Source organism: Oncorhynchus nerka, unplaced genomic scaffold, assembly GCF_034236695.1.
Source record: "Oncorhynchus nerka isolate Pitt River unplaced genomic scaffold, Oner_Uvic_2.0 unplaced_scaffold_3986, whole genome shotgun sequence".
NCBI lineage: Eukaryota > Metazoa > Chordata > Actinopteri > Salmoniformes > Salmonidae > Oncorhynchus > Oncorhynchus nerka.
Genome location: NW_027037312.1, coordinates 7,660 through 18,641, shown reverse-complemented (window position 1 = coordinate 18,641; position 10,982 = coordinate 7,660). Strand labels below are relative to the sequence as shown.

Genomic DNA, 10,982 nt, shown 5'->3' with positions numbered 1-10,982 from the left:
CTGCTGGGAAAGGTAGTTTTGGAAGTAACCGGGAAGAATGTATGAAGTGCTGGTGGATTTTGATAGTGTTTTAGGAATGAGGTGGGATTGTGGATCACATTGCAGCATCTCAAATATTGATATTGAATCTTCAGTGTTGTCACATTGGGAAAAATAGACTATTTGGGTTCGGAAGAATCTGTCCCTTTTTTTGTACAATAGTTTGATTGTTTTGGTGGGGTCCATCCATGGCAGGTGCCTGTTGGAGGACGGTGGTCAGATCTTCCCAGAGAGAATAGTGTTGTACGGGATGCTGGTGGAGTCTGACACCCTGCTGCTGGAGAGTGCTGTCCAGGGCCAGGAGCCGACACTGGGCTTCAACATCGCCCCGTTCATCAACCAGTTCACTGTGAGTTACTGACACACCTCCCCAGATGCGCTGCATGCTTACTGCATATACTCTGATAACTAACAAAGTCATATAGTAAATGACTGCATGGTTAGGGGGGAAAGTATGGTCAACTCAGAAATTCATTCTACGTGACACAACTCCCAACCCTTTCTCGCTCAACATGGCTCCTCTCATATATGGTATTCCCTCTCATGTCAATGATGCAATAGTCATACTATTGACAACTGCCTCAATGCTCTTTGTACCTTGCATCATTCTTCTGATTCAAAGGACAGGCTCCTGAGACACACCAACGTGTTGCCTGAGGGTTGTAACATCTTCACTCAAGATGTCTGCTGATATATAATGCTGCCCCGCCCAATATTCTGGACGAAATCTAAACATTGTTTTCTTATAGTTTCTTTCGCAGTACGTGTTAGTGGTTCATGGTCTGCCGTATTGCAGTTGAGCTCAAGTGAACCAATTTGAAAGGGCACAATACATTTAAACAAACCTTTTACTGTGCTTTTTTAAAGTCAAAATGGGTTTTAAAATCCCATTTTTCTTGCAATGCAACCTTCTACGTTGAGACTTCTCATGTTTTCTTTTATCTGTCTTTCTGTCCGTGTTACGGGGAGCTGAGAAATCCTTTTAAGTTCTGTCTTTTCCGGTGTCATGTTGGCGCTCTAATTTTCGGCGTTGGCTCCCGCGGGACGGCAGTTTGTTTAAACAGATGTTGTCTCTGAAGAGCTCAGACAAGGGCATGACTGTCACTCTGGGGAAAAGCATTCACACGGCTTCACGTAAGGACATCCCTACCTGGATCCATCAGGAAGCATTACATCAATGACATCCTACGGAGAGCGGCGGAGACACCGGGAGTTGTGACATGGAGGCGGCGGCATTCGTTTGTTCTCTGTGACAGTGACACTCCCGCTCTGTCGCTTGTTGAGCGCTCTCCTCCTGCTTTCTAGAGAATAGCGGTGCGTTTGCAGCAGGTCACATGATGCACACGACTCTAAAGGAGTTCTAAGAGTTGGAGATTTTGTTAAAAACACCTGACGACGAGTGAAACTAGAGTCTCAGATGTAGGGTTGTATAGATGTCCGCTGAATGGACATCTAATATGTAACAATGATATGATCTCTCTCCTTCCTAGGTTCCAGTCCATGTGTTTCTGGACTTGTCCACTCTGCAGTGTAGACATCTCAGTGACTCTGTAGAACTCTTTATCCTGGACCTCATGAACACCAACGCCAACTATACCAACAGAGACGTCAAGGTAAAGACCCAACTCGACAGATTCTTTTAGTTACAGATACATTCTCAGATATTGTTTGAAACATTCATCGAAAAAAGAAAAAAAAAACATGGTAAATAGCACCATTGTCTGCTAACACCTGGGGCGGCAGGGTAGCCTAGTGGTTAGAGCGTTGGACTAGTAACCGGAAGGTTGCAAGTTCAAACCCCCGAGCTGACAAGGTACAAATCTGTCGTTCTGCCCCTGAACAGGCAGTTAACCCACTGTTCCCAGGCCGTCATTGAAAATAAGAATTTGTTCTTAACTGACTTGCCTGGTTAAATAAAGGTAAAATAAAAATAAATACTGAGGATAACACTGAGATGCCAGATCCCTTGGCCGTGTCAGTACTTCCACTGAGCTGTGGCCCTGACCATAGAAAGAAACTCAGCATAAAAAGAAACGTCCCTTTTTCAGGACCCTGTCTTTCAAAGATAATTTGTAAAAATTCAAATAACTTCACAGATCTTCATTGTAAAGGGTTTAAACACTGTTTCCCGTGCTTGTTAAATGAACCATAAACAATTAATGAACATGCACCTGTGGAACGGTCATTAAGACTTAAGACTAAGCTTACAGACGGTAGGCAATTATGAAAACCTAGTAGAAAGGTCTCTTTCGTGTCCTGACTCTGAAAAACACCAAAAGAAAGATGCCCAGGGTCCCTCCTCATCTGTGTGAACGTGCCTTAGGCATGCTGCAAGGAGGCATAAGGACTGCAGATGTGGCCAGGGCAATAAATTGCAATGTCTGTACTGTGAGACACCTGTTGGACCTGTTGGATCGGAGGGTGAGGGATAGGGCCATTCCCCTCAGAAATGTCCGGTAACTTGCAGATGTCTTGGTGGAAGAGTGGGGTAACACAGCAAGAACTGGCTAATCTGGTGCAGTCCATGAGGAGATGCACTACAGTACTTCATGCAGCTGGTGGCCACACCAGATATATAACTTCTGATTTTGACCCCTGCTTTTTTCAGGGACACATTTCCATTTATGTTAGTCACATGTCTGTGGAGCTTGTTCAGTTTGTCTGTTATTGAATCTTATGTTCATACAAATATTTCCGTTAAGTTTTGCTGAAACTAAATGCAGTTGAGGATGTTTCTTTTTTTGCTGAGTTTACAATTACTATTTTATTGATTACAATAGTCTATTTCTATGGCCCTGACTCTGTGTGTTTCTCCCAGGTCCAGGCTAGTGCCTCAGGCAGGGTGACTGCTGTGCCCTTCTGGTACCAGATCCACCTGAATGAGGAGATCAGCTTGAGCACCTTCAACCAGGACTCCCATTGGAAGCAGGCTGCTGTGGTGCTGCACCAGCCCCTGGCAGTGAGGGAGGGAGACTGGGTACGACTGGCCGTCACCCTGCAGAAGAGCTCCATCTCCATATCAGCCAGTATAGAGGAAGAGGCTGGAGAGACCGGGACTGTGGATTCTGTTAGAGTCCGATAAGTAGATGTCTGGCGGTATGAACAGTACAAGAATCATCTTCATAAGTGTTTTTAAAGGAGGGAGTTGCAGTGCTTTTGATTCTACAAGAGCATCAAGTCCACTCCACTACTGGGAGAGAGGTCAAGGTATCACTCTGGGTTCTATATTATGAGTGAACTGCATATGTCGTGGAGGGGAAGGGATTGGACTGGATTCTCCGGAAGCGCCAGCTCTAAAATGACCCCACAATAGCTACCATCTCAATATTCCTTCTCTCAGGACTTTCACAAAGACATTTACATGTTTTATGTGCTCATCTTGAGACGTTTTGGTCTTCAGCGTGTTCATAATCTTGTTTTGGAATGACGTCTCTTGATTATGGTTGCAGTCTTCATTAAAATGTTTTGCATCAGCACTTGCATTATCTCAAAGAATCATAATGATCAAACAACATTGTCTTTCTTATTGACACTAGCAAAAACTGACAGCCACATTTAATTTCATTTATTGGAGGGTGAATGTTTGGAACCTTGAGTTGAACTCTCAAAGACAAAGGTGCTGATACGTTTGTAGTACTTCCCTCTGAAGGTTAATGCTATGTGACAAACATTAGGTAAGGCAATAGCTGCACACACTTGACACACATTCCGATAGGAAGACATTCTACTAAGGGATGACAATGAATCTAGTAAAAGACTATCAATCCCTTTCAGTACGGTAAATCACAACTAATATCCCTGAAAAGCTTAACAAATTAAAATGGTAAGAAATCTATAACCATGACTATGTAACATCAGTTTATATTTACAAATGAGGTAGACGTGAAATGTGAATTACTTGATAGTGGATATAGTGTGGATACATAGAACAAGGCATCTGAGAAGACGATCGAGGCTGTTAGCGTTAATGCCAAAGTGAGACATAGGTTCGAAGACCATATTCAAGCATGCGCAACCCAATGATGTTCAGTACCAGTCAAAACTATGGACACCTCTTTCAAGGGTTTTTCTTTATGCCAAAAATGTGCAAAGCTATCAAGGCAAAGGGTGGCTACTTTGAAGAATCCCAAATAAAAACATTTTGGGGTTACTACATGTCTTCACTATTAATCTACAATGTAGAAAATAGTTTTTTAAAAATTAAGAAAAACCCTAGAATGAGTGGTACTGTCTATAAACCAATCATTGGTGCAAACCAGTATTTTGTATAGGTTTCAGTTTAAAAGCTACATATATATACTTTGAACGTTTTCGTAACAACTAAAACCCTTGGTAAATGATTAACGAGTTTGTAGTGATATCACCCAGGCGCTATTATAGAACAAGTATACTGGTCAAATCTCTCACCGGCTTTTGAACTTGAAGTCCAGACACATTACAATGAAGAGGGGTCATACTAAAATAAGGTATTGAGGTACCGTACTTTACCATTATGACTCAGTAGTACAATACAGATACAAGAAAAAATATCTTAAGTGTCATGAGACCCTTAACGAAAGCTTATGAACATTCTTTGAGCTGTCATTGACAGAGGTCCATCTGCCGTGGTGGACAAATGACTCACTACAATATTGCTTAATTAACACGTGCTTTTTCCATCACTTGTGTGCGGGTTAGCCAAATATCGTCTGTAGGGGAAACGTAGCCGAGGCCATACTTGGTTCCTGCCTAACTGTGTTTGGTATAACGTGCATTCAGAGTTCCCATTGGAGGATTTTAGCGATGCCGCTAAGCTAGGTGATAACGACAAGGTCGTCTGTAACCGAGCCTGTTGGCTCGTTGGTGGTGTTTCTGGGCTCTGGAGCTTGTCTACCATTGTCTTCCCTCTCCTCTCCATCCCACTGAGCATTGCTGAGCCCGGCGGGGGCTGACAGGGAGTGGGGCGTTTTGGTTTTGCCCAGGCCCTGATACCGACCCTTGGGGGACACCGGGTTGGACAAGGCCTCCGTGGGACCGATGGCGTCCATGGAGCCTGGGGAAAGCAAGCCTGAGCGCTCGCTGTCGTCCTCCGCCTCACCGAAGTAGGTCTTCCTAGGTCGGCCCATAACGGTTCTCCCTGTATCAGGAAAGAAAGAATGTGTTTGAAGATATGAGAATGGCAATATACTCACATAATAAGGATATCTATCAAAGTCTTGAAGATTTTGAGTAGCCATTTTCTATTCTCTCATGACATTCTATGAACATAAATGGAGTAGCTAGTCGTTGCACTTGGTTCTGAGAGGAAACCTTGTCAAACAAAGTTCTTAACAGCTGCTTCTTTGATTCCATCCATGCAGGACCGCTATTGAGTCAAGACAAATGGGATGAGAACTAACCCACATTGCGGACTTGCTCAGAGATGTCAGCCCTGACGTCAGAGATGTCCCACATGGCCAGGAAGGAGTCGAAGCAGGATCCCTCCTCAGCCTCCTGGATGTAGGGCTTGTAGGTGAAGCTGAAGTGGTGGGCGATGGCCGCCAGGAACATCTCCACACAGATGATGAAGTCCTGGATGAAGTATGGATGAAAGCTTGACTGTATAGCAAAGCAAGTCTATTCTCATATCTAGTTAAGTTATTTAGTCTTGCACAGGATAGAAGTCCTTGAGATGAATCATCTCGTGTTCTAGGGGCTTGAGACCACAAGCCTCAACAGATATTACCTTATACCAAACAAGTCATTATGTAGCATTGTAGTAAACATGTTACTATGGCGTTATACAGTGTTGGTATTGTCTTGCATTACCTGTAGGCCTGTAGCTACAGCCTCCACACTGTCCCAGTCCCACGTGTGTCTCTCTGAGATTACTCCAACCTTGACCAGGAGAGCAATGAAAGCAGCTTGCCTAAGATAGATTCCAGACAACAGAGTGGAAATAATCAATCCTATACACTGCAGCCAACACAGGAAACGCATGAACCCAAATACTGGCTATAATCCACACAGCTTTAAAACATGTTTTATTTAACCAGGAAGGGCTCATTGAGCGTCCTGGCCAAGATAGGCAGCACCAAGTCATTACAAAAATGACAGACAAACATAAAAAACTTCAAGTAAAAACCATAGAATTCACAAGAGTATAACAAAATCAAACACAGCAAATTAAAAACATTGACAGGTCAGGGAATCAGTCTCAAGATCATTCATCAGTGATTTAAAAACACCAATCGGGACAAGTTCTTCCAGTTTAAAAGTATTTTGTAAGGCATTCCAAGACGATGGCGCAGAGTACATAAAATAATAATAAAACATACTTTGTTAACAAGTCCTACACATGCAATCCTGAAAAAAAGTTGTATAAGAAATACAAATGGGCAGCGAAAACTATGTTACTTTAATGGGTAACAATGTTAGATCCATGAATGGCAGACACATTGACTGGTATACAAAGATGTTATTAACCATGGAGGTCGATAACCTGGTCCCAGATCTGTTTGTGCTATGTCAATGGCTTGACATTGACCACAGGGGTTGGCAAGACAGCACAAACAGATCTGGAACCAGGCTAGGAGGTAGATGCAGGTGATCCAAAATGGCAGCCCCCAAAAAAAGCACTCACCAGAAGGAGACAAACACCACCATTTTGACACACAGGAACTTCCCCACTGGTCTGATGGGGGCCAGTTCCTCTCTTAGGGCCTTGTAGAACAGGACCAAACAGTACATGGCAAACTGGGATAGAGAGGAGAGAGAATGATAGAGAAAGAGATCACTTACTGAATGCTAAATATTTAATGTTATCTTTGTGGTGGTGGTATGGTGACAGGAAGTTTACAGCAAAGTGGAGACAAGTGTGAAAAATACAGAACCTACCAGCTGGGACATATTGTTGAATATCACCAGGTACGTCCATGCATTGGTTGAGCTGAAGTTACCTTCATCATACACACCACAGAGCTGACATATCCTACAGGATAGTGAATGGAGACATGTGATATGACTTGATACAAAAAGTAAATTTATATGTGGTGAGTGTTTGGGAATAGGTTAGGTAGTTTAGACCGCACCCTACAAACAAACCACTTCCAGTCCCCCAAGGGGTGGCAGCTTGGAGAGCCGTAAGGCTGCTGGTTGGTTTGGTGGCCATGATACTTTTTTATTTTATAATCTTTAGGTTTGGGCATGCCTTTGGTATTTTTCCTTTTTGTACATATTTATGTTTCGTCGTCATCTGAACAAATGATCATCTGCTTGGACTGGCCGACCCAGAAGTCAAGAGAGACAGAGCTGGCCCTGGACCAAGGTACGGTTGCTGTCTCTCTGGGCACATGTACATTCAACACTTAGGCATATAACATAAGTCCAACCTGAATGGAAAACAGATCCTGTGCAAAACACTTACAAGGCAATAACTGTTGTGACTGGTCTGACAACCGTGTACTGCAACACTCCCAGCTTGCATCTCAATAGCAATCCCACGGTGAACTTCCACGGGGGTCGGATTCTATCATACCTTGGGTCCTTTACCCTGCAATAGGAAAACACGGTACACATTTAGGAAAGACATTCACACAAAATGTTAGCTTTTTCCCACTACAAAATAGCACTAACATCTTACTAATCACCAGCTTTGTTTTTCATGAATTTCTTAAAATCAATAACATCCTATGAAGAAAGATGTTGCAATACCTGTGGCAGCCTAATGCTGTCTTTCTGTTCTTTAGGCTGGTGCATTTTTCCTAAATGAGAACACGTTGTTCCCTTGCAAACACTTCTGGTTCTGTTCTTAAATCAACTACAGGCAGACATGCTACATATTCCTGTTGTTGCCTGACTGTGGCTTGTTTGAAGCTGGCGAGTAGCAATGGAGACTTGGAGAGACTTCAAGCAGCCAAACAAACACCTTGAAGGTGAACCTTCTAGAAAGAGACTCAAAATGGAGGCCACACAGACTGGAGCCACTTTTAACACCCAACTTCCTGTTTTGATTATGAGCCTGAAATATAAATGTATACTTAAAACATGTTATTAATCCTAAAATATCCATTCACAACACGTAAAACAAAGAAGTTGTAGTTTATTGCTGAACAAAAACATAAACCTTCATCCTAAAATGTGAACTTATAACACATGGTATGGATAATATTATAGCTCCTTATTAGCCTGGCTGATTCCGCAGTAATGCCATAGATATTGATAGAGGACTCTAATGGCCAAAAGCCAGTTTTAGCATGGACAGTGCCATTAAGGACTTTGACCATTTTGAAATAGTCAATTGGGTGGGACTTCCTATGGTTTAAGGAAGGATCACATAAATCCATCCAGGTCATAAGGAGGCATCAGCCAATGAATTATAAATGAACATTCCATAACCACAGGTGGCAGTAAATTTGCCAACCTTGGCTTTATATCTGTTCAAACAACACATTCTAGGTGGCAGTATGACCATTTCATTTTGTATACCAACAGATAAAAGTAGTAGAAGAAAATTCACTACTTCAAAATGCTCCCACAGACACCCTAATGGGACAGATACAATGTTGCGTCCTCCATCTCTATGAGTAAAGCCAACCCCTATTTGTGCTCATGCCAAATGCACAGCACTAACAGATCTGGTACAGGGGCCTGTTCATTATAGCACACATACACTTAAAGAACTACAAAAACTATAAAAGCAACAAACTCACTCTCCCATGGGCCATGCCGGGCAGCAGCAGAGGGGAGGAAGGTGTTTCTGCTGCTCCTGCACCTCCAGCATCAGTACCAGGCTGGGGTACTGGTTACCCATGGTTGAGAGAGTGAAAGAAAAATAAAGAGAAGAGAGGAATTACAGTGTGAGGATATTGAAATAAATGTAGGCTACTCAATCTAGCCTGGGATCCAGATGTGTTTGTGCTAGACTTATGTTTGGCATAGGACAAAGAGTGGCCATGATTGGAATGTTAGAACAAACAGGTCTGGGATCATTCTCAGTCAGGTCATGACAAGAATGTGTACCTGGTTTCCCAGGTAGTTGAGCAAGAAGATCATGAAGTTGTAGATGACGTATGCCTCGTAGCACTCCCTGCATGTGTCCACGTAGATGGCAATGCTGGGGTACTTCAAGGCAATCCACTGTGTGAGAGAGAAAGGGAGAGGGTGGGAGAGGAAGACAAGGAGAGGAATGGGATCATAGATGGGCCATTACATTATCTCAATGATATGTTGCATGATAATAGTGAACACTTGAAACTTTTGAAAACATTTACTCTGAAAAGTCAGTTTACAGCAATTTTTTGTTTATCTTGCTTTGTTTTTCTAAAGGAGCTATGTTCTCATTCTTTGGGAAGTAGGATAATGGAAATTGTATGATAGGGGGGAATGCTGAGCATAGCAGATGCTAATTAGCATAACAAAACGAATTGAAGTGCCACGCTCATGTCAAGCGCTTTCAGTTTTACTACTGTCAATGCTACAGTGACTTCTTCTGTTAACTTATTGTGTCAAATATTTGTAACTTAACAATAAACCAATGTTGACTTTTAAGAACATCTAGCTACATGATCAAGAATTGAAGGCATTACTTACACTGTCCAAACTGTAAATGGGGACCATCCATAATATTCTGTAAAAAAATATTTAAAAAAATAAAAAAGGAGACGAGATCATTCACAATCAGTTAGGTTATATTGTACATCATTCAAGATAAAGACACAAACCCATGACGGTAATGAAGTAATACTATCCTACAGCTGTGACAGAGTAGTCTTTCACTTACCTGATAATTGGCTTCTGTAGCTCTGGTTGAGTATAGTTTACAAGATGCTGCAGGATCCCCCATAGTGATATGGGTATGGTCATGAACACGAATATCCCAGCTATGAACCATGCTTTGTTATGGGTACCAACCTAAAAGGTATAAATTACGTATATAATCAACATCCAAACAACAAAGCACGGACTAGGCTATTCAGTGTCAAGTAACGATATGATTGGGCTGCAATGATACCAACTGACCTCTGATTTCTGTAGTTCCCAGATGCACAGGGGTAGTAAGACGACAAGCACAACCAGAAAGTATAGAAGAACGACCAGAGGCCGAATCCATCTCCTCCAGTTGCCACAAGTACAAGGCATATTTGTAATGGTAAGCTAGTTAGCCACAGCAACTTGTCCAGTGTCCTACACTCACTGGGTCAATAGGTGAGATTTCTGAAAACAAAGCTAATGCTAACTAGCAAGCAAGCTAGCTAGCTAACAACTAGCTATTACCGCTGCCAGCTATAGCTTGGAATAAGAGTTCGTTTCAAATGTCATTTGGGAAGCATGAATACTGGACGACAATTTCCAAACACATTGTAACGTTGGCTGCTTTGCTAAACCAGAAATTGGTAGCTAGCTAGCTAACGTTAGTCAGCTGATCTCATGATTCACTATAAACAAACAATGAATCCACGCTGCATCCATTCCAAACGAAAGCTCTTGATAAAATTAAAAACAAAAAAATGATAATCGAATTAAATCCAATTGGTCAAAAACGCAGTTATTGTATTAATAACGATATATTCATTTCTAAAACTTCCTAAACATCAAAAATAAGTTTTACAACGTAACTGATGGTTACTTCTTGTTGACGTTCTTGACAAATGCCGCCCATGCTTCAATCTGATTGGATATGGAAAGGTCTATAAACTTTCCATTGCTCACCTTTCTAATCCATCACAATGGATGACTTGGGCACAGGTGTAGTTCGGTTGATCTGCAATCTGAGTACTCATGTATGCTCCACTAGATGGCAATGCAAATCAGTCATTCTCAGTATTTCAGAGTGGAAAAGAATGGTTCATTTAAATGACCAAAAGTTGTTAAGAATAACTCAACAGTGTAAAATAACGACAAAGTATAAATGTGATGTCCGCTGTGGAAACTCATTTTCTTCATCATGCTCCACATTGAGCTAGCTTAACTTCTCTCATTTTTTC

The 10,982-nt window shown here is 42.0% G+C and overlaps 2 protein-coding genes across 2 annotated transcripts; one reads left to right on the top strand and one right to left on the bottom strand.

Moving 5' to 3' along the window:
• The first annotated feature begins 13 nt into the window (after positions 1 to 13).
• On the top strand, positions 14 to 3,515 carry LOC135566618 (protein arginine N-methyltransferase 9-like). Its single transcript, XM_065014293.1, has 3 exons — positions 14 to 388; positions 1,530 to 1,652; positions 2,858 to 3,515. The coding sequence occupies exons 1-3, from the start codon at positions 290 to 292 to the stop codon at positions 3,119 to 3,121; spliced, it is 486 nt and encodes a 161-aa protein (XP_064870365.1). The 5' UTR covers positions 14 to 289; the 3' UTR covers positions 3,122 to 3,515.
• A 74-nt stretch (positions 3,516 to 3,589) lies between these two features.
• Positions 3,590 to 10,654, bottom strand: LOC115137500 (transmembrane protein 184C-like). Its single transcript, XM_065014294.1, has 11 exons — positions 10,018 to 10,654; positions 9,779 to 9,909; positions 9,589 to 9,625; positions 9,019 to 9,135; positions 8,709 to 8,797; positions 7,424 to 7,525; positions 6,895 to 6,988; positions 6,641 to 6,753; positions 5,827 to 5,926; positions 5,418 to 5,589; positions 3,590 to 5,155 (listed from the first exon to the last, which is right to left on the bottom strand). The coding sequence occupies exons 1-11, from the start codon at positions 10,135 to 10,137 to the stop codon at positions 4,833 to 4,835; spliced, it is 1,398 nt and encodes a 465-aa protein (XP_064870366.1). The 5' UTR covers positions 10,138 to 10,654; the 3' UTR covers positions 3,590 to 4,832.
• Positions 10,655 to 10,982: the final 328 nt, after the last annotated feature.